Source organism: Marmota flaviventris, chromosome 13 (assembly GCF_047511675.1).
Source record: "Marmota flaviventris isolate mMarFla1 chromosome 13, mMarFla1.hap1, whole genome shotgun sequence".
In the NCBI taxonomy this organism is placed as follows: domain Eukaryota; kingdom Metazoa; phylum Chordata; class Mammalia; order Rodentia; family Sciuridae; genus Marmota; species Marmota flaviventris.
Window position 1 is genome coordinate 80605137 of NC_092510.1, and position 24185 is coordinate 80629321.

The 24185-nt window shown below is 38.4% G+C and overlaps 1 protein-coding gene across 2 annotated transcripts in view; it reads right to left on the bottom strand.

Moving 5' to 3' along the window:
- The window catches only part of Elp1 (elongator acetyltransferase complex subunit 1), a 56217-nt gene that overhangs the window by 21601 nt on the left and 10431 nt on the right, over positions 1 to 24185 (bottom strand). For both annotated transcript variants that reach the window (XM_027943006.3, XM_071600822.1), the window contains exons 7-27: positions 22406 to 22502; positions 21994 to 22084; positions 20579 to 20702; positions 19834 to 19927; positions 15661 to 15891; positions 14404 to 14574; positions 12724 to 12823; positions 9946 to 10128; positions 9052 to 9158; positions 8538 to 8641; positions 7520 to 7573; positions 7328 to 7433; positions 6712 to 6827; positions 6045 to 6118; positions 5081 to 5159; positions 4911 to 4990; positions 3635 to 3772; positions 3441 to 3526; positions 2990 to 3138; positions 1283 to 1406; positions 352 to 449 (exon numbers count right to left, since the gene is read on the bottom strand). In XM_027943006.3, coding sequence (XP_027798807.2) covers positions 352 to 449; positions 1283 to 1406; positions 2990 to 3138; positions 3441 to 3526; positions 3635 to 3772; positions 4911 to 4990; positions 5081 to 5159; positions 6045 to 6118; positions 6712 to 6827; positions 7328 to 7433; positions 7520 to 7573; positions 8538 to 8641; positions 9052 to 9158; positions 9946 to 10128; positions 12724 to 12823; positions 14404 to 14574; positions 15661 to 15891; positions 19834 to 19927; positions 20579 to 20702; positions 21994 to 22084; positions 22406 to 22502 — 2406 coding nt within the window. The remainder of the gene's footprint in view (positions 1 to 351; positions 450 to 1282; positions 1407 to 2989; positions 3139 to 3440; positions 3527 to 3634; positions 3773 to 4910; positions 4991 to 5080; positions 5160 to 6044; positions 6119 to 6711; positions 6828 to 7327; positions 7434 to 7519; positions 7574 to 8537; positions 8642 to 9051; positions 9159 to 9945; positions 10129 to 12723; positions 12824 to 14403; positions 14575 to 15660; positions 15892 to 19833; positions 19928 to 20578; positions 20703 to 21993; positions 22085 to 22405; positions 22503 to 24185) is intronic.

Consider the following 24185-nt stretch of genomic DNA (forward strand, 5'->3'; position numbering starts at 1 on the left):
AAAAAAAAAAAAAAAAAACACTCCCACCAAACCGACTCCCTTTCTCCTGAAATTAATAGGAAAGATGTGTATTTTTCAAACGGATCATCATACAGCATGAGGCCAGACCAGAGGCCAGACAAGAGGAGGGCAGGAGGGAAGCAGCTATGATGTTCTAGGTGAGCAGTCAGGGTCAACCCCTTAGTCTCTGCCCAGAGTGATTCTTCATGACAGGTCGGGCCATTTCCCTAGATGAGAAGTTCAAGATGAAGCTAACTAGTGTCAGGACAAAACTGGAAACCAAGGACATTATGGTCTCAGGACCCTCACTTACCCCTTTCCAACCAAAGCACAAAGCCTTATTTCACACACCTGGTACTGCTGGGAGTTTGGCGGATATAACTTCAGAGCTTCCTTATACAAATTTTTATCTTTTATTAAATTTAAGCATTCTGGGAAGTACTCAGGTCCTGCAGGAATAAGATTCACACAAACAAGGTTTAAGATTTTGGAAGCAAAATGGATTTCATTTCTACCAACAGTCCCCAAACAAAATTAATGTGGGACCTTTTTAAGACTTTACATAAACTAAGCACCTGGAGAAGGACTTCAGGAATTTTTAATGAGCACCATTGCAGAATCTGAGGCAGGAGAAGCACTGATTGGGACCAGCATTCTACTAGGAATTCTTCCCACACTGTTCACCTGGGGAGCTTATTAAACATATACCTTGGTCCTCCTTTAGACCAGCTGAATCAGTCTCTCCAAATAAGCCCAGAGCTGAATGCTTAACAAGCACCCTAGGAGATTCTTCCTTGTCCCCAGGTCAACCTCAGTATAGAATCCCAACTGCTCCAGCACAGGTCAGGGACCAGGTGAAGGAGATCAACAGGCACCGTTCTTTTTCTACTCTGTCACTACCAATTAAAACTGTGTCTTCTCAGGGCACTAGACAGGGCCCTGCCACCCACTCCAGACATGTCAGGGTTCCTTCCCATGGGGCCAACACTATCAGAAGGGTAGTATAGTGCTTTGACTGAGGTACTGAACTTAGGAGGTGCTCATAACCCAAAAAGGATCTGATCTATGTTCCTGGGTAGGAAGCACCTCCTAGCCAATTTGGTGTACCCCCAGCCTTTCAGAAAATAAGGCAAAATAAGGTGAGTAGACAACATGGTTACAGGTTTCAGGAGTGGAAACTGAAATCAAATCAGTCTCTTTCTAAAATAACCTTTAATTCATACCTTGCCTGGTTCCAAAGAAGATTTGAAGCAAAAATAAACATACTAATCCTCAAGCTTACCACACTTGCTGAGGTGGCCAATGGCCTTTTCAAAGCGTTTCAAGTGTTTATCTATAGTGAACCGCTGGTAATTAGTTTCCATTTTCTTAAGTGTATTAAGAAATGGAAGATATTCTTTGGGATCCTAAAAAAATAAATGAGAATATTATTACTTTTGATATTTACATATGAAAATAAATATATAACATTTAATCATAGCAATAAACTCAGAGCAATATGATTTTAAATACATTAGTGCACTATTATGTTAATTATATATTACATAATTACCTAAAATCAAACTACATTGAAGAAGTTTTGGTAAAAATGCTTTCCCATATAGTGTTATTAGTTCATATATGGAATAATAATGTCTACTCCTTAACTACGTCTCAGAAAAGCCACTCACCTCACAGGTTTAGGAAAACAAGGTTGTACTATATAAGCGAGGCAACTAAGGCACCCAAGTTTCTCCTAACAGTGCACGGCACTGCTCTTGGTACTGTTTTCATGACATTCTGTGTCCCCCATTTACAAAGAGCACAGGTAAAACAAAGGTAAACCATACTGAGTTGACACAAAACTTAGAGGTCCTACGGACCTAGCATTTATTGGCACTACCCATCTTCATATCATTTCTAACCCTGGGCCATGCCCTAGAAGTCAATTGTTTTTCTTCCTGAAAAAGAAATGCTTTCTGTTCATAAGACAAATGGATGAATACATGTAACAATACTGGGGGAAAAATGGAAATAATTAAATGCTCACGACTGTGATCTGGAAGTAACTTGGGCCAAATTATTTCATCAATAAATATTTATTAAACATTGGATAAGTATAAAAAATGAAACATAGCCCTTCACTTCAGGAAACGGCTACTGTAGGAGACTGTGCTATGCAGGGATAGGCCCTGGGTGCCACAGAAGAGCATCTCACCCAGTCCTTGAACAGGGGCAGGGCAGGAAGGGTTTACTAGGAGAGAACTAGCCAGGCTACCAGGGTGGCGGCAGTGGAAGCCTATGCCCAGGTGGCAGACATAATGCTACCTAAATAAAGGCAAGTGGCAGTGTGCAGTGGGGGAGGATAACAAAGCACTGCCTGTCCTCCATGGGCAAAGAACAAGATGTGCTGAGAAGAGAACAGAGAGGTACACAGAGGCCAGATTGCGGGAGGGTTCCAAAGCCATGTGTTGACTCCTAAACCACATCCTAGTGGAAATAAAGAGCTCATGAAGAATTTTAAGCAGAGAAATGAAGGACCAGAGTTTCCATTTTGGAAAGAACAGTTCTAGGAAGAGCAAAGAACAAATTAATAGGGGAAGAAACGAAGACCTAAAAGAAAAACTTAAAAGAAAAAAAAAATGGTGCTCAAACTTTTTGACTGTAGCATATACACAAAGGTGGAAAAGAGAACTGCAGTGGAATACGAAGTACTCAGAACATTTCCTTTACAAGATAATAGTTCACACATGTGCGTATAATGTATTTTAGAAATAATGACATTTTTTTTTTTTCACCTCCTCAACCCCAGAATCAAAACACTTTGATAAGCACAGAACTACGTCAGAGGATGAGGCTAAGTGGGTGGGCTCTAGAGACTCACAGATCAGCCTCAGTCCCGTACCCATAGCTTATCGACAAGACGCTGTACTCCCAGAAGCTGGGGTTCACGCTCCTATGATTATACAAACAAGACCCCAAATGATGCAAAAGCAGTAACTCCACATACCTTTTGTGACTTTTCGGCTACCATGAGGACCAAGTCAAAGTCATAGGTCCCAAGAGAATGATCATATAATTCATTAACATCCACCAGAAGCAGTAAGTATTTTAAGGCCTCCTCTGCACTTACGGCATCAGGAACAGATGGAGCATTTTCTGTTGGTGTTTCAGAAAACAAAACAGATCAGAACCTGGGGACAAAACCCCACAGACCTAACAACATGACCAAAAACATGGAGTAATAAGTTTTCTGACAATTGGGTACCAGATGAATATATATTTTTGACTGTTTTGTCATGCTTTGCAAGGCACCACTCAAAAACAACAACAGGTCTTAAAATGGAAACCAAAAGGCCACATGTTACTCTGGGATGTGACATTATGAGGTGATGGTCATCTCAGAAGACTAGTGACTACTGAGGCCATGTTAAACCCTCTATCTATGAGCAGGTCTCTACCTTGAAGTTCGTGTACCTTCTGCAGGACAATTTCCAATTCTGGGGTAGTTTTCTTCACATGAGATGTGAGTATGGATAGGCAGTACCTGAGGTAACAAGTGAAGAACACCAGAATGAGAAGGATGAATAAGCTGGACAAGGACAACTACACATCTCCATTATTCAAAAGACGCCAATAACGACAGCACCCATACTTGTGAGGGTTTATGTTCTCCATGGCTGCTCGCATAGCATCACAGATAAGGTCAAGTTTTTTCTCACTGGTATCCCTGGACAGTTGGATGCTGCTGTTGACTGGTGGAGGGTACATAGTCTTTGTGACATCTTCTTCCCTAAGAAAAAGTGTGTATAACCAGGTCACTAACTTAACACATGGCCCAGTGATCAAACTACTAATGCGTATCCAGCATACTTACAAAAAAAAAAAAAAAAAAAAATGGCTTTGGAAAACAGTTTAATTATTAAAATATTGAAAAATGAAACATGTCCACAAAAGACTTGTATAGTTACATTCATAGATTTATATTTATATTAGCTCCAATGAGGGTGCTCCAAAGAGGGTGCTCCAGTGTCCAGTAATAGGAATAAATAAATGGTACTACATTAACACAATGGCATATTGCTGAGCAATAAAAAGAATGAACTAATGATACATGAACACAGATGAACTTCAAGACAATATGCTGAGTGAAAACAAACTCTGTCTACACAGGAAAAGTACATACTATTTGGCTCCGTTTATATGATGTTATTGAACAAGTGAACTGATTCCCGGTGAAACACTTGGAACAGGGATGGGACGTGAGGACTGATTGAGAAGGAATTCGAGGGAATTTTCTAAGAAGGAAATGCTAACTTGCCAGGGGCTCAGGTTACAGAAAGTATACATTTGCTGAAACTTGTTCCTTTCACTGCAGAAAAATTTGACCTTTAAAAAAAAGACCAAAACCAGCCCATACTCAAAGAATATACTCCAATAACACTATGCAAGGTGAAATACTAGGAGGCAAAGAACTGATGTCTAAAGTCTGATATGTGTCCAAAACAAGATGAATGATAAACGGGCAGATTATAGATAAAGCACATATAGGAAAATATAAACTGGACAATCTGAGTGATGGTACAGGACACTTTATAGACAACTCTGTCAGTTTTTCCATGTTTAAATTATTTCATTAAGATCTTACGAAAAAGGTCACTGCAGAGAAATACAGCATTTGATTTTAATCTCCTAAGAATAAACAGTTTTATATGTAGACCTACAAATCCAGTCTAATAATTCTGAATGACAGCTTATCAAGTCTCATAACCTTAAGTAGGCTGTTCTTAAAACAACAAAAAACTTACTGGCATCTAAGAGTCATGGGAAATTTTGAAAACTCAACAATCTTTTTCTTCTCTATTTGTTTGATTTCATTAACAAGAAAAAAAATTATGGAAATGATACTTGGGAATTGTCAAAATACTTACTTCAATTCTGTGAAAAACAAATTTATATGATTTACAGAATCTATCTGTCTTATGAAGGTTTCCACATTTTCAAGAAACACCTACCAAAAAAAATGGACAAACATTTTAGTTCAGATCACATTAGTCAAAGTAATTAAGTAAGCCAGGGTCGATGTCAGATTTAGAGTTACCTTGGGGTTATGATCATGAATCAGGTTGAGATTAATTCTTAGTTTTCTCATGCATTCAAATGCTTCTTTGAACATAAGTCTGTAAGGATACAGAAAATGGATAGGGTATTTAACAGAAATTTTTATTTAAACCAATTATAATGAGATTATAGCCTAATTGTCAAAAACAACTACTAGTTGATTTGTACTCTGAAATTACAGAATGAAAAAATGAGGGCTGGGGATGTGGCTCAAGCAGTAGCGTGCTCGACTGGCATGCGTGCGGCCTGGGTTCGATCCTTAGCACCACATACAAACAAAGATGTTGTGTCCGCCGAAAACTAAAAAATAAATATTAAAATTCTCTCTCTTTAAAAAAAAAAAAAAAGAAAAAGAAAAAATGAGGTACCAGATTATTTGTCTTCTTAAAGGTGTGACTGAGTCGTCATGACACTCTGAGGACTTGTAATGTCCCCACATTTATTCTGCAGAAAATCATCAGAGAACTGAGATCTACTATTTTAACAAAAGATTAACATAATATAAACTTTCAAAATACAAAATTTGCTCCAAACAGATTCAGAAATTCCATCATTTCCTTCATGACAGTGACTCAGGCTTTCTGGATCAGTGGCCCAACTGTAACCCTGTAGAGAGCTTTGGCTTTCTACCTGGATGAACACATATGGACATCTGGTGCACAATTTCCCTGGGTTTACAAGCCACCTACACCCATGGTTAAGCCCAGACATCCCCTAGAGTTAGGAGGAGCCCCTTTGTGTGATAAACTTCATGATCCTTCTGCTAAATATCTATTAAAATCTGAAAGTAAAAAAAAAAAAATGGAGGGGGAAAAAAACACAAAAGCTTGAGAAATTTGACTGAAGATATTGATAGTGAAAGTTTCCCATACGCCTAAATTTAAAGTACTTGTTGTCTACACACAATTTACGATGAGCTAACTAGTCAAACACATGGCACTTACTTGTCCAGCCACTTCCGAATCTGAGTTAAAACGAGGGCTCGATGATGAACAACTTCTAAGTTTCCCCTTGGCATCTTAAAATAAACAAATTAAAACACACAGCATTATTAATTTAATGAAGTAGAAAAAATTTAAATTGCCAATTTTACCTATTCTTCAAAAAAAAAAACTACTATAATTCTATAAAATGAGAATGCTAGTGGTAGATTCTAGTTGTGCTCAATATGTATCTTGATTTAGGGGGAAAGCTTCCCTTTGAGCCTTTCTGGTCAGAGCCTGTATTTACACTCTCTTTTTTTGGGGGGGGAGGGGGATTACCGGGGGGGGGGGGGGGAATTACTCAGGGGCACTCAGCCACTGAGTCACATTCCCAGGCCCATTTTGTATTTTATTTAGAGACAGGGTCTCACTGAGTGGCTTAATGCCTCACTTTTGCTGAGGCTGGCTTTGAATTCGCGGTATTCCTGCCTCAGCCTGGAGAGCTGCTGGGATTACAGGTGTGCGCCACTGCGCCCAGCTTCAACACTTTTTTGTATAAAGTTACAGACAACCTAGCCAGAAAGGTTTATGATAAATGATTAAAAATGATGAGAGCCAAAAATACAATCTGCAAGACTAGTTTGGTACTGACTAAAGGAGAATCAGCAAGCCTAAAACATCAGCTTACCTGTAATATAAGCTTTGTGTCCTGGGGCACAACTGTGACAATCCGTGAACCCCTCTCCACCTTCCGTAGAACTTCCCCATTAGAGGTGTGATTACTGCACAGACCTGCCTGTAATGCTAAAAATACCACTGGCCTTAAAAAAATTCTCCTAACAAGCCACTTTGTATCAATTGCACTTGAATCTGCACATGTTATCTAAGAGTAATTAACCATGTTCCTCTGCTCTCTCATTCAACTCCAAGTTCATCAGCCCTTTTATAAACAATCTCATTCTGTGGTTGCCCACCCTCATATATATTCACATATATAACTTCTCAAATAATTTGGAAAAATGCAGGGTGACTGGGACAGCCTTTCTATTTTTTAGCATTACTACTATAGTCTAAGCACCATCAGTGGAAGGAAGTCCCTGTTTGCTAGTAGCAAAGAAAATAAACCAACTTTTCAAATCAGGAAAACACACACACACACACACACACACACACACACACCCTCTAGTCTAGAACTCCATGATAAAAAACTAAAGTAAGTGAAGAATTTAAAAGTGATCAAGACTCCAAAAAACAAAAAGATACTGGGAAAGGGGCTGTCCCCATTTCATACACTAAAAACTTACTTTTAAGTGAAGCATCCCTCAGGGGAAAACACTGGCATGTATGGGAATGAGTTGTCAACAATAAAAAATCATCATATACTGCAAATGATGTGATATTTGATGCAACCTACAATGAGGCAAGGGAAAAAGCTAGCTTTAGTTCTTGGAGCCAACACTAGGAAAAGGATCCAGCACCAAATCAAGCCTTGATACCTCAGTGTCATTGATGAAAAAGCGACATCTATCAGTCAGACCAAGGACACATTCCTGAAAAGAAATAAAGTTGAAATAAGCAAGTTTATTTCAAACTCATTAAGCCTAACTTCTTTACTACATAGTTTTATTGCACTATGATTCTATATCTATGTCTTTGTAATCAGGGCTGAATGTATGTGAGACATGAATGTCCAATGAAAAATGGAGTACAATGCCATCCTGCCATCAGCAGCCACGTCTCCTCTACCTCAAATACACGTCCTTTCTCCTCCCACGGACTCCACTCCAATAGTCTCTGTGTTGATTCCCCATTCCATCTCATCCTTCCCACCTACTCTTCTAGGCAGCCAAAATCATCCATGAAGCAGAACATATTATTCTGGGATTAAAAATCACGAATAACTTTCTAACCTTTATTGAAAAAATCCAAACTCTTTCCAATGGAGTCTCCCTCAGCTCCAGCCATAATACCTCCATTCAGCCTCCTAGAGAAGGCAAGATCTTGCCAAGCTTAGGGTGTCTCTATTTCCTTCTCCCTGAAACTCTTTGTTTCTAAGCAGAGCTTTCTTTACATCTCAGCACATGCACCAGAGTAGGGATTAACTCAGTTGTCTCATTTTGTAATCAGTATATCCTACCATTCACCCCAATTACAGACATTCTAGTATATATATACAGACTAATATTTGTTGAATGACAACCTACTTAAGACTAATTTTGAGACTGCATTTGTGCTTTCCTCAAGAGATATTTAATAAAATAACTTTGAATATTCTGTAAACTAAGGATAAAATTTGCAAATTGCATACATTATCTCATTAAAATTCTCCCCAGGCCCCTGAAAGACATTGATTTTTCCCTTTTCATAGATGAAAGAGGTGTGACTTGGGAAAGGAAGTTAACTTCCCATTGATGACCTGGGATTTAGTGGAGACCCATGTCTAACTCCAAAGTCCACATTTGTCTCTGAATAACTTTTTTAAGTGGTAAATATTCCCACCCTATGTTCACTTACCTCTCCTCCTATCATGGCCAATTCTATCTGTGTACATGGATAAGGAAACTGAACAGGAAATCCACCAGGGTTCTTCCATGGTTCAACAGTCAGAGAAGGTGACTCTATAAGATTGGCAGGTTTGGTTTATAAATCACTTACTACTCTTAAAACAACAATAATAATAAAAAAAAATACCACCACCAAACATGTTGTATTTGGGATATCATTAGGATATTATGTTCATTACAAGAGAAAACAGTAATAGAATACACCTGCCACTTCTGGTCTGCAGCTTAAAAGTTTTCCAGGGTAGTTAAAAGACCTCTAACAATTGAGTTGAGGGATGATGCTCAGAGGTAGAGCATTTGCCTAGTATGTGTGAAGCTCTGGGTTCAATCCACAATAATGCAAGGGGAAAAAAAGAAACCGTAACAACAACATTATACTGACAAGCTACTCCCAAGTACATGTTCTCAGAAACTGAAAATTTACATAAGTCATAAACATACTTTCCTAAAACTTTGATACTCACCCCAAAGGTACTTCAGTATCTGGCCATCAACCAGCTGCACTGCTACTGATTTAGTCTTGGGACTGCAACACATACTGATTATGATCCCATCCACTGTCACAGAAGAACTGAAGAAGGTTAAAAAAAAAGGGGGGGGTGGGTTGAGAGGGATAAACAGCCATTATTCTCAAAAGTACTGACATCTTACTGATTTTGCAAATCAGAAAGAGAAATAAGCATTGCATATTTAAATAAGCCCTTTGATGCTGCACTGATTCAATACAACATACTCATACACACATACATTTATGGAAACAGAGAGATGGGAAATAAACTATTCTAAGTCTAAACCTAGATAAAGCAGTTACTTGTTACTTAGCTCTATTTTCCATAAAACCAATCACCTAATTGTCTACATTATAAAGTTACCACTTCCTTATTTATTGGTAGTTGTCCTACTTTTCACTGCTTCTGATATATTTTAAAACATTTTTCAGTTGTAGATGGACACAATATCTTTATTTTTATTTATTTATTTTTATGTGGTGTGAGGATCAGACCCAGGGCCTCATGCATGCGAGGCAAGTGCTCTACCGCTGAGCTAACCCCAGCCCATGTTTCTGATATATTTATTAATCTGTTTTTTTGACATGACTCAAAACTTGACTTATTCCTATTTATTTATTTATTTAGGGCTGGGGATTAAGTTCAGAAACTCACATATGCTAGACAAGAATGCTACCACTAAGCTTATACCCTAAGCCCAGACTTAACCCTCTCACTAAATCTACCAAGAAAGCTATTGCTTCTCAGCCTTGCTCACTAGAAGTTAAAAAGAGATGTACCCTCATAAAAGACAAAAGCATAACTGCATTTGCTTATTTAATGTATGAAACACAGGAAGTACTGCAATACCTGACATTGAGCTGTCCTTGCTCCTCATCCATCTCAGAAGGGACCATAGTCAAATGGTGAATGACAGATTGTGAGTTGGACTGACTATGACTTATGGCCAGGAAAATGTCTTCTTCAATCCAGGTGAGAAGGCTGAACTTCAGTGGGTTTACTTCTTGGTCTTCACTATTCTCAAACTGAATTCTGGTTCAAACATTGAAAGAATATCCAAGACATGAATAAAACTAACTTTAAAATCTTTCCTGAATGAACCATCTCATATATAGTCAAGTCCTAACTATTTGGAGGAACAAAACCTGAGCTAATACCAAACAGAAAATCCAAAAATAATATATGTCTGGCTTAAGAATCTGGGTTTGCATTTATTCTAAATTAGATTCGAAGAGAACACTTCAGGAAACTGGCTGTATAAGAATATTAACTGTCCCAGTGCTACACTAATGAGCCCCAGGGCTGTACCACTTCCCAGCATTCAAAGACACCAGCAGATGATACTTGGGTCTCCACCGAATAGTATTTTTCTAAGCATCTCATGTCAAAATGACTTATTAGCTTGGGAGATGGTTTCCCTGCCTCTCATACCTATATAGCTGACCAGGACTCTGTCTTTGCCACTTCTCATAGGAATCCATAAAAGCTACATCCAGCTGTTTAGGTCGTGGCAACTCTCAGCTCTCACTGAAGAGGCTGGTCGCTATGGTGATCTTCCTGTTCAACCAGCTCTTCCTGGACTCCGTCTCTCCACTGCATTCAGCTTAAGCGTTCTCTCTATACAAGATCACTCTCTGGTTCTCACTGACACTCTCCCAGTCCTTTGTCAACCCCAAACCAATCCATTCCTCCAGGATCGAGATACGAATTCATGTTCTTCATGAACCCTTTTCTGAATGACTTGGCTGTTATCCTCCTAATTATTATTATTATTTTTAATAAAACTGTTTTCTCAACTGTCTCACCCTTTCTAATTTTCCTTACATCTCTAACCTCAGGTAGTTTCAAGTCTCTGTGCTAACACTGGGATCTGGAATGATCTTCAAAGGCCCATGTGTTAAAGGCCTGGTTCCCAGCCAGTGACACTTGGGAAGTGGTGGAACATTTAAGAAGTGGGACCTAGTGGGAGATCTTTGGTCATTGAGGACATGCTCTCAGAACTCTTGGACCCTGGTCTCTTCTTTTTTTTATACCCAGCCATTAAGTGAACAGGCCTCTTCTACCACACTCTATTGTCATGATATTATGAGCTGCCATAAACTCAAAGCAAGAAAGCCAATTGGTCATGGATTGAAACCTACAAAACTGTGAGCCAAAATAAATCTTTCCTTTTTCAAGTTGAATTAGCTCAGGTTTCTGTTACAATAATGAAAACACACTATAAAGTAAAATAAGTACGTAAATGTTCTTTAAAAATGACTAAGCATTTACTTGCAAATGCCATGATTTTATTCTCTTTTATTGCTGAGTAATATTCCATGATGTATATATGCTGCATTTTTTTATCCAATCATCTACTAAAGGGCATCTAGGTTGATTCCACAGTTTAGCTATTGTGAATAATGCTGCAAATGGCTGTGTCCCTGCTGTTTTTAAGTCCTTTGCGTGTACTGAGGAGTGGGATAGCTGAATAAAATCATGGCATTTGCAGGTAAATGGATGAAGTTGGAGAATATAATGCTAAGTGAAGTTAGCAAATCCCAAAATACCAAATGCCAAATGTTTTCTCCAATATAAGGAGGCTGATTCATAGTGGGGTTGGGAGAGGGAGCAAGGGAGGATTAGACAAACTCTAGATAGGGCAAAGGGATGGGAGGGGAAGGGAGGGGTATGGGGTTAGGAAAGACAGTGGAATGAGATGGACATCATTACCCTAAGTACATGTATGAAGACATGTATGAAGAATGGTACATGTATGAAGTACGTGTATGAAGAATGGTGTGCATATACTTTGTGTACAACCAGGAAAAAAAAAATTACTTATACCTATTAAGTACAATGGATGTTTATAAAACCTGTTATTTATTACATTCTATTATTTACTATGCTAAATTTTTGGTTAATTTAGTAACAGATACTACCAAGAGACAGAGTAGGTCAGTAATGAAGAACACTGGACTTATCAAATAGAACAAAATTAAATCCTGGATTCTCTAATTATCAGATCTATGACCTTGGACAATTACCTATCCTCTAACTTCGTCTTCTTATCTATAAGTACTCACCATACAAAATGTTTTTCAAAAAAGGTTTTCTCATAGAAGTGATATTATCATTTGGCTTTTGGGTCATTTTGTAAATCCTATACTGGACCTAAGGTACTCAATCATGCCCAGTTGTTTTTAATACTGTTTCAGTAGGAAAATACATTCTGATTTAACCCTGAGAGCCTCAAAATACAATACCCAGAAGTTCAGGAGTCTGGGATGAGGCAAAGAGAGAACTGCACTGGGTCATCCATCTGTCAACAGGAAAATGTCAATGTGCCTTATTATCTTCACCTTCATCTTTCCTATGTGATTTTTCCCTGGAAAACCAAGGGCTGTTGTAAGGAGTGAGTTCTGGGCCAGCTTATGATTCCCATTGCTTGCCATCCATTGAAATGTAATGTACTCAAATAAATAAAGTGACGATCCCCTCCAACTGGCCTGAAAAACCAGAGGCTGGCTATTCCATCTACTCTTGTTCCAATGAGCAACAGGCAGTAAATAATACTAGGCTACATTTAAGACAAAATGCTGCCTGATTCTGTTCCCCAGAGGCCCAAGATAAAAATTAAGAACCTACGTGTATCTCTTTTCCAGATGAGGTGTTCTAAGGGCAACTTTAAATCCATTTCCACCCACAGCTCCTAGTTTCACTGTGGGGTCCACACTTGGACTATCACCTAGGAAACAAAATTACAAACATTATCATTTGTAAACTATAAATATTTCTCCTAATATTACTGGAATAGGTTCCCATAGTTATTGAGTTCTATAAGGCAAATAAATTAAACTAGAAAATAATTACATTTCAATCTCTTTTTCTTAAACTCCTTCAGGCTTATCCAAAACCTGCTGTCCCATAATACCATGTCAGACATGATCTTCACCAATGAAGGCCACATCTCAGCAAGACCAGGTAGGGATTTTTTCATTCTTTTTTTTTTTTTTTTTTTTTAATGTTTTTATTAGCTATTGATGGACCTTTAGTGCCTCACACATGCTAGGTGAGCACTCTACCACTGAGCCACAACCCCCACGATTTTTCCATTCTTGACCCAGTTTATTCACCGTACAGCAGCCAATATAATCCTTAAAAAACTCAAGTCAGGACATTGCATCCTCTGTTCCAACCCCTACAACTCAGAGCAAAAGCCTTCAAGGCTCTGCAAGAGCTGCTGCCATCACTCTATGCCTCCTTGGCTCTGCTGCAGTCCCTCGGACCTCCTGGCTAGTTCCCACACAGCAGGAGTCATCACAGTTGCTCTCACTTGGCCTGGGAAGCTCTCACTCCACAGGTTTGCATGGTTCCCACTCTGATTCTTACCATGTCACCTTCACAGAGAGGGCTTCCCTGCTCACCCTAAAAACAAAAGCTCCCTTCCCCCAACAGGCCCCTAACTCAAGCCCTCCCTATACCACATCTTGCTTAATTTTTCTCTATGGCACTTGCCACCCAACAGATCATATGGCCTTGATAATGAACACACTTACATTATTTTATAAAAGATATTTTAAAGCGCTAAAGAGGAACCATAATAGCATTTTACAGAGTAAAACTAAAATCAGAGAAACTGATACATTCAAATAGGATTTATATAAACAGCAAGCTGTTGATTTAACAGGAAAGCTGAATTGAAGGTAGGAAACTCCAGAATGAATTAATCAGTTTTTATTATTCTCTCTCAGCAGCTATCTAGGCTTTTCGTAGCTGATAATCTAGAAGACACTGCAAACAAGGCTACCACTACTGTATGCCCATTTACTCTGACACAACCACAGAACTCATAGATAAAAACAAAATTTCAGGTTTTCCAATACGTCAGGAAAACAAGGAACTGACGCAGCAGAACTATGGAAAGACAACTGGAGTAGAAGCTGGAACACGTGCACTGAGGTCCCTGCCCGTTCTTGCTCAAGTAACTGCAAACCCTCTGGTACTAGCACCATCTGTGACACAGTTCCTAGGAGATGTATGCACAGTCACCAAAAACACTAAAGCATGTTAAAGATGTAATAAGACACTATGTTATTCCCAGAGTTGGAGGTTATTCTTAACTGACTCTTCAAGTCAGTAAGGCAAAGGAAATGCTCTCATAAGCTAAAGTAGAATTTAGGAAAAATAACAAAACACAAGCCAATTAAATTTCATAATAATGATGAAATAACTTCAAAATTTTCTGAAACAACATCTAATTAGAATTTCGTGCAGGTGTAGGGGGCACTTGATTCAGAATATTCTGGGAACAGTCTTTTAACATACCACATTTATAAACAGAAATCTGGTTACTGGCATCTAGAACAGCAAGGTCGTTACTCTTTGTAGGGTGTGCAAAGAACATGACTTGATTCGCTGGGTGAGGAAGCAGCAGTCGGTAGGTGCACATGGGAGGTGGAATTACAGTCTGCCTGAAGACTGTCACCAATACCCTATCTACACATGAAAAACAAAGAAAAAGATTAGACGTGAGATAGTCATTCTGAAAACAAAGCATCTGAACATAACTATACCTCTAAGAAATAATGGTGGCAGAAAATATACAGCAATTCTTGAAAACAACTTTTGGTGTTTCTTTCATGAATAAGTTTAAAAACATCATGGGGGTGGGGGTAAGTGTCACAAGCTCTGTCTGTATCTGGTTATTATCACCTCCAGGCCTACAACAGTCCATCTCTGGACCTGGAAGTTTCAGATATCAGAAACTAAGGCAAAAAGGCTGAGATATCAGAGTTTTGGCTTTAAACTTCTTATCTGGGCCTATAGCTAAGCCAGCCAAAACCAACAGCTTCAAAATCTTTGATGTATTTTCCTATGCGTGTATTTGATGATGAAGTAGAACTAAGAACTGATTAAGAAACCATGTGTTCTCAATAAACAGAATACATGATTATAAAATCAAATATTAGACCATTACATAGAACATGAATTATATACCAACTCAGGTTACCATCTTATAAGCAAGAGTGCCTGTATGCTATCAACAATAAGTAAACTATCAACTATGTGACTCATCAATTCAGCATACCCCAAAATCCTCTCCACCTAATTAATTATAAAATACTAATTTCATCCTCATACTAGACAGATGTCTATGACCTAATCTGAAAGAAAAGGGATATAATTTGCAGATGTTTATGTCAGGAAACAAAGCAACATAGATCAAGGGGAGCAAGAGTCAACATTGAGTCTGTGTCAGGGCAGACAAGACACAACTAACACAGCCACTCCCACAAGACTCTGTTATCTTTTCTACAAAGGTCAAAATTTGCAAAGTCTTCAAAAGCCAAACAAATCAACTATGAAAGCCAGGTATACAGAACAAGAGGGAAGGGGTTGGGAGAGGGGAACTACAGTTCTCAAGAGAGCACATACCCCACCAAATGACATTCAAAAAGACAAATGAGTAAATATAAAGCAGACAACCCAAACAAAGACTTCTCTACAATTCTGGTAAAGCCACCACATCTGCAGGGCCTGGGATCCCCTGCAGACTCATGGCCACACTTCCCAACAGCTTACTTCCATCAATGACAGCCACATTTGCCAGGTCACTTGAATTATCTCCTGAGCTCCGGTCAGTGGTCCAGTGCCAGTCATAGCAGAGGTAATGCCAGCCCTGACAGAGAACATGCAGCCGGTATGGAGTCACCGGGTCCCACATAAGAGACACGATCTTACTCTTCCCACTGGTGCTGAAGGGCAGACTCTGTTTGAGATACCAGTGATAGTTTCCAACAGTCCAGAGCTGAACTGCAAAGGAAAACGAAAGGAAGGCTTTTAGACAGGGAACCAGACTCATGTAGTTTGTTTTTTTCTTTTTTAAATAATCCTCCCTGCTCAGTCTCTTCATTAAAATAATACTTTAATAATTGTTAAAAGATAGTTATTGATGGATAAATTGTCAAGTATCAATAAGATCAGAAGTACAAAAAAAAAAAAAAGATAAGAAGTACACATTCTATTTTAATACACTTCTATCTTCAAACTCCAAGATCAGGAAAGAAGGCTACTAGAACAAGGCCAGTGTTTTAGTAAGTGTTCTCCATGAAGAGCTGGGAAGAAGATAATCTGGCAATCATAAAAGCACAGTCACGCATCACTTAACAATAGGGATATATTCTGAGAAATGCACCATAAGGAAATGTCACTGATGCACAGCATCAGAAAGTACAGTTAAAAAATAAGATGGTTACAGCGTCCCTGAGTGATACACTCTCATGGGACCACTGCTGAATATGTGGCCCATCCTTGATGGAAATGCCCATTATGTGGCATATAACAATACTAACTAAAATATCCAACCTAAGGTCTGGACTAGCATCACTGTGTTGAATTAGTCTTTAGATGATTATTTTCTTATCAGTGTTTGTTGCAATTGTGTCCCAGACTGTTTTTAACAATGATTTAGCTGCCCAAAGAAGATGAGCATGCTCGAAATTATCACTTTCTAACAGGTATTAAAAGTACAAGATCATGCCCAAACTGACACCTTTACTAAAAGACGAAGCATACAAATTAAAATCTTCATTAGATTAAGAAATGTATTTTCTTAACCTGCCTGCTCACTAATTCTTAACTTTGTGATATCAGCATATAGAACCCAGCTCTCTAATCATGCCACTACAAGACCTCCACGGAGCCATGAGTTAGCAAATCAGATCACAGGTTCATGCTCCATGATGACAAATGTAGCTTTTCCCATGCAACATTTTTATCCTGAGCACATCATAATGCTGTTCACTGCTAACCTGGTTAATCAGTGGTTCTTAACTGTAGTGACTGTGTTAAAAATCACTTGAAAGTTGGTCTTTATTTTTCATTTTTCAAGGCCTTGTTTTACAGTGCCAAAAGGAAAGAATTAATTAATTAATTACTGAGATAGAGTCCCTATCCCCGTGCACCAAATCCAATTCTGAAATGACAACTGGATGTCATTTTTTTTCAAAATGTGCAATCAAGATTGAGAACTACTTGTTGAATAAGTGAATTACTGAATAAATAAATGAATTTTCTAATGACATTTCAGTTTAAAAAGTTCTACTTACAATTATCTTATATTAGACAAAGGCGCCAAAAACATGCATTGGAGAAAAGACAACCTCTTCAACAAATGGTGCTGGGAAAACTGGAAATCCATATGCAACAAAGTGAAATTAAACCCCTATCTCTCACCATGCACAAAACTCAACTCAAAATGGATGAAGAACCTAGGAATAAAAACAGAGACCCTGCATCTAATAGAAGAAAAAGTAGGCCCTAATCTCTATCGTGGGATTAGGCCCCAACTTCCTTAATAAGACTCCTTTGGTGTAAGAATTAAAACCAAGAATCAATAAATGGGATGGAATCAAACTAAAAAGTTTCTTCTCAACAAAAGAAACAATCTGTGAGGTGAAGAGAGAGCCTACATCTTGGGAGCAAATCTTTACCCCACACACATTAGATAGAGCACTAATCTCTAAGGTATATAAAGAACTCAAAGAGCTGAGCACCAAAAAAATAAATAACCCAATCGATAAATGGGCAAAGGACCTGAACAGACATTTCTAAGAAGATGATATACAATCAATCAACATATATATGGAAAAATGTTCATGATTGCTAACAATTAGAGAAATGCAAAACTACTCTAAGATTTCATCTCACTCCAGTCAGAATGGCAGCTATTATGAAGACAAACAACAGTAAGTATTGGCGAGGATGTGGGGGAAAGGCACACTCATACATTGCTGATGGGACTGCAAATTGGTGCAGCCAATATGGAAAGCAGTATGGAGATTCCTTGGAAATCTGGGAATGGAACCACCATTTGACCCAGCTATCCCTCTCCTTGGTCTATACCCAAAGGACTTAAAAACAGCATGCTACAGGGGACACAGCCACATCAATGTTTATAGCAGCACAATTCACAATAGCTAAACTGTGGAGCCAACCTAGATGCCCTTCAGTAGATGAATGGATTGAAAAAATGTGGCATATATACACAATGGAATATTACTCAGCAATAAAAGAGAATAAAATCATGGCATTTGCAGGTAAACGGATGGAGTTAGAAAAGATAATGCTAAGTTAGCCAATCCCAAAAAGCCAAATGCCAAATGTTTTCTCTGAAATAAGGAGGCTGATTCATAGTGGGGTAGAGAAGGGGAGCGTGGGAGGAACAGACAAACTCTAGATAGGGCAGACAGGTGGGAGGGGAAGGAAGGGAGTATAGGGTTAGAAATGATAGTGGAATGTGATGGACATTATTATCCAAAGTACATGAATAAAGACATGAATATACTTTGGTATGAATATACTTTGTATACAACCAAAGATATGAAAAATTGTGCTCTATATGTGTAAAAAGAATTGTAATGCATTCCGCTGTCATATATAAATAAAAAAATAATTAAAAAGTTCTACTTACTAAAAAGCTTAAAAAATACTTAGGCAAAAAGATTAATAAAAACGTTTCAATATCTTGCTGTTCACAATAATGAGAAATTAAACTAAACGTCTAACAACAAGTAATTTAATAACTGGCACAAAATACTATACAGCAATTTAAAACCATGCAGATCTACACCAGAAATGGAAACAAGCTTGTGATACATTACCCAAACTAGTCATAAAATGGCATGCATGATATTTATACTTTTGACAAAAATAAAATCATAGCTCTACTGAGATACTCAGGCAAAGAAATCTAGAGAACAAGAAAATTTTAATAGTGCTCATTACTCAGTATTAGAGGATTTTCTTCCTCATCTTTATTTTCTAATGTTCTTATATATTAATGTTTAAAAACACATATTTTAAAATTCTAAAAAAGATCATTACTTATATCCAATCTAAATCCTTTCAATCCTATAGTGTTCCTTTAGTTAGTGTTTCATTCTTGTTTTGTTGTTTGGGTTGTTTTTTTTTGCAGTACTAGGGATTGAATCCAAGGGTGCTCTATCACTGAGCCATATCCCCAGACCTTTTTACTGTTTGAGACAGAGTCTTGCTAAGTTGCCCAAGATGGCCTCAAACTTGCAATCCTCCTGCCTCAGCCTCCAGAGTCACTGGGATTACAGGTGTGCACACTGTGCCAGGCTTGGTTAATGTTTTGACTGTCTGCAGCAATACCACTTGAGAAAGCCCTGATGATTTATGTGTCACCTTGGCTATGGCGCCCTGATTGAATAGTGGTCTAGATGTTGCTGAAAAGGTTATTTTGTAGATCTGAATAACATTTACAAGCAGTTAACTTTAAATAAAGTAGATTTCCCACAACAATATGGATGGCTCATTCAATGAGTTGAAGACCTTTTTTAAAAGCAAAGACTGAGGTTTCCCAGAAAAGGAATTCTGCCATAACATGATAACACACAAACCCTGCCTGAGTTTTTAGGCTGTCAGGCTCCTCTACAAATTTCAAACTTGCTATCCCCTTCCTAGTGCATGAGCCAATTCCTTACAATAAACCCACCCATCTCTCTGTTTTCCACACTCCACCCCTCTCCTATTGTTTGTTTCTCTAGAGAACCCCAACTGATACACCAGTGAAATCCCTAGGATTAAAACCTAACCTCTCCCCCATCTCTTATTACTTCAGCTTTTTTGATCCCACTAAGGGACCAAATAGAAGGGATGAAGGAAAACTCACACCCTCTACTTTCAACTACATTTTATGAAACATAAGCCAAGATATACCAACTGTCCTACCATACGTTTTCAAAGCAGAATGTTCTTCTCTCTGAAGGTCTTCTAGCCAAACAGCAAGCACAGAGGAGTCTGCATTCCAGAGCAAGTCATTTACCTAGTAGGGACAAAAAGGTCACTGGCCTTTAGCTACACATTTACCTCAAAGTCTTCCCAACAGCTAAATTCTCTGCTCTCACACACCAACTCATCCCATGCTACTTGAACTAATCCCCAGCTGTAAATTATCAACCAACACTACAGAGTGCTTAAACAAATCTGTGAGATGTCATTAGATATAAAGGACTTAAAAATAAATGCATTATGCTTAAAGATAAAATGTTAATTGTGGAATTATGGTTATGTAATGAAAAATATTCTTAATGTTTAAAACTTTACATAATTAAAGATTACCATTTGATGTGTTTCTGCTTTAACAGAATTTTACTAGCACACAAACTGCTTAAGGTTTAAATGTTACAAATGATTACTGGAAAAATTATGGTTTTATCAAAAATAAAAAACAGCATTTCTATTTCCTTTCTGTGTTTTATATAGGAGCAGAAATGCTCTTCTTTTTTGCAAAGTCTCCTTGGAAAAACAATTTCTCTTTCATTTAAACAATACAAAACAAATCAGTCACAGAAACCACTGCTTCTATTCCTATCTACTCTGGATGGAGCTTCCGTTTATACACTCCAATCAAATATAAGCTCCTTGACAGCTGAGAAGAGTCCTCTAAATTTAATTGGAAACAACTGACACCTACCTTGACCTCATCTTTGAAGAAAGGAAGTGTAAAGTGACCATGAAGAAGTCCATTTTTCTCAAAAAACACAACATCCTGCTGGTTGGGTTTATCTTGTGTAGATGCAATCAAACTACCTGAGGGTCTTAAACCAAATCCAAGTGTCAGCATATCCAAGCTCAGCCAGCAGGCTCAAAACAAGATGACTTCAGACAAGAGAATTTTTTCAGTAAAAATCAATCGACAAAAATCCTCATATGTTAAATCCCTTGTGTCTCTTGTCTCTTTGCAAGTGAGTTACTCCAGTGTGGGGCTGCACCTGCCCAGGGAAAGGATACCTCTTCCTCATTTGCTCAAAGGCTCCATCTGCCTCCAAGCTTTACAGATTTAAATTGCACTTAGATGACATTCTTAATAACCAGTAAATTTTCTAAACCACTCCAAGTATACTGTCCTAAAAACTGTCATCTATTTTCTCCTTCAATGACGACGTCAGTAAATATTCTGTGCTTAGGCAGGTATTTTTTTAAGACTTACAAACCAAAAACACCCCTTGTCTTATTCACATTTGTTTTAAGTCAACAACACTTCTCTCTTGCTCTATTATCCAACACCACTCAAATATTGACTAAAAAAACATGATGTCTGAAACCCAAAGATCTAGTGGTTTTGCAGTAACAGAGTGTACTGAGAGATGCAGTATTTCTTTTACCTACAATTTACATGCAGCTGCATAGAACAAGCAAGAAGTGATGTGCACAAGAGCACTGGTCCAAGGAAGTAAACAGAAGGAAGGAGCCCAGACCCAGCCTGCAAGTTTTTCAGCAAAAAGATCCCTTGCTGTGGGAATCTGCACCAAGGAAGGAGCTCTTTTCCTAGTTTTCATAAGAGCTCCATTTGCCGCACAGAGCCAAGCAGGACTTCTCTTCTAAGCCCAATTTTGTTTTCTACAATGGCTTCACAGAGGCCCTAACAATAACCTTTTAGGAAGTAGGAAGGCAAAATGCATGGGGCTTTGGAGTGACGAAACCTGTGAAGAGGCCAGAATCTATCAGTCATATCAGATTCAAAGATAGGCAAGGTGCAAGCCTATAATTCCAGCTACTTGAGAAGCTGAGACAGAAGGACTACAAGTTTGAGGCCAGTCTTGGATCCTTAGTAAGACCCTCCCAAAATAAAAAATAAAAGAGGGCTGTGGATTTTGCTCAGTAGTGGAGTACTCCTGGGTTCAATCCTCAGCACCACAGAAACAAAACAAAAAGAAAATTGGACTTAATGGAAGAAAAGAGGAAAACTAGATAGAGGTTTACAGCTAAATGAACAAAAGGCAAATATCCTTCTATGTCACAGAAACAACAACACTCAGTGGCATCACCACGCCTATGTTTCTAAGAAATTCTCTAAGAAAAAGTCCCGAGGTATCTTCTCCCACTCACTTCCAGGCCAGAGCTGGTCCCAGTCCTGCCACAGGCTCACTGGTTGACTGCAAAGCAAACTCTCGGTTCCACACTCTGACCTTGCGCGCCCCTGTGTGGGAGGGAGGTGGAGTCAAACACACTTAAAACATGAAGACAACGCTATCAAGTCACAACTTTTCACCTTCTTATAAATTAAGCTGTTGTGATTTTATAAAGCCAATTAGGTTAATCTTGTTAAAAATTTGTATCGAACAGGTAGGAGGCTGGCCAAGAAGGCCACAGAGGACTCTTCTAATTCTTAACTCTAAGTTCATTTAACACCTACAGCAGCATATCTTTATCTCTTCTGTATGACTAAAGGGAAGAAAACTTTCTATAATCTAAATATAGTTTAAAAAAATGTTTTGTTTAGTTGAATTTATTTCCATACCTGTTTCTGGGCAAACAACACTCACAGCAAAAAACTGCCCATCTCCACGCCAGGTGACACGTGGTCTGTGGTCATCCCAGGGCAGCGCAGACTCATGCTAAACAGAGGAAGAAACACCACTATTACTGAGGGGCTTTTGCAGGGCCCAGAATTAAACAACCTTCTGCCATTAGATATAAACCTTTCATATGAGTTGAAGCTATCTAGAAAAACAGCTTCAGAGAATCCTCAGGAAACTTTCTAGAAAGCTTTTTAGACCCAGAAATCAACAAGAAAATACTGAATTCAAAAACAAAACAAAACCCTTCTTTGGGCATTAAGAGTTATAGATCTAGATAATAAAAGCAATAAACTAAGGAACCTATCAGAAGACTATGCAAGGAAACAAACGCTGTTTGTCTAAATTTAACAGGGTAGAGTTTGGCTTCATTATGGTGTGAGCTTTACTACAGGGCACAGAGAGTGAAGAAGGTGAGAGGAAGGTGGGCAGGCAAGAGCCACAGAGGTGGTAAAAGCAGCAACAAACAAGGAAGAAAACATTCTATGCTCTGCAACAGGAGGAAGAAAGGCCTCCAATGCCACCGGCATCTCACAGCAGCCCTCCTGAGTTAGTGCTACTGGGCACTAGGAGAGCAAGGCAGGGAACACACTGCGGGCTGGAGTTATACAACACAAAACCAAGCCATTCCCATGAGTACTTGTATCTGACTAATACATGGTTGGTTGGTTTTTTCCCTTAAGATGGGGCTTCACTATGTTGCCCAAGCTGCCCTCCAACTTCTGAGTACATGTGATCCCCCCACCTCAGCCTCTCAAAGTAGCTGGACAACAGGCACATACCACCACACCCAGCAAAATCCATGTATTTTGTTTTCCGAAAGGTGGCTGTGAACTTTCAAACCAAGTCAAGTCCCTAGAAAGTCTTTAGAAACAATTCAGGAACAAAAGTTAGAGCTTTTGAACAGTATGCCAAATATTAGGATCCATTCTGGGTTTTTTCCTCTTATTATCTGAATCATTTTATCTCATTAATAAAACCTAATTTTGGCATTTTTAGGCAACTCTTGGTATTGTGGGTATCAAAAGTAAAATGTTTTCTACAGAATTTGACAGAGTATGGAAAGCTGCCTTATTCTGAATACTCTATTTAATGTGCATGGCTCAAAATTCTTTAAGTGTATTTTAGGAGTAATCATTACCATAATCTAAATTTTGAACATTTTCATCATCCCAAAAAGAAATCACATGCTCATTTGTTGTCATTTTTTCCCTGCCCCCACAACTCCCGGTTCCAGGCAACCACTAATCTACTTTCTGTTTATAGATTTATCTATTCTTAGCATTTATATATAAGTGGAACCATACAATATGTGGTCTCGTGACTGGCTTCTTGCACTTAGCCTGTTTAAGAGATTCATTCATGTAGTGGTATATATCAGTAAGATATTATTTTAAAATTTAAAATATATGATCTTAGAAAATTATAGCATGTTTACTTGTTGCTAAGAGGAAAAAAACACACAAATGAGCAAGAACTATTTCTTTGATTAAGTTTTTTCAACCCCAGATCCCTGCCCATTTTAGTCCTTCTGCAACATAATAACAATAACAACTAAAAAAAAAAAAAACAGGGTAACATAAAAACTAGTTGTCCTGATTTGGGTAACTGTAGATGTTTATCCTAAGGACACAAGGTTGTGTTTCTACCCTTTAATAAACCTTCATTGATTCTAATGGATCAGCACAGTTTTCAGAATGCTAAAGTAGATCCACCATGTAC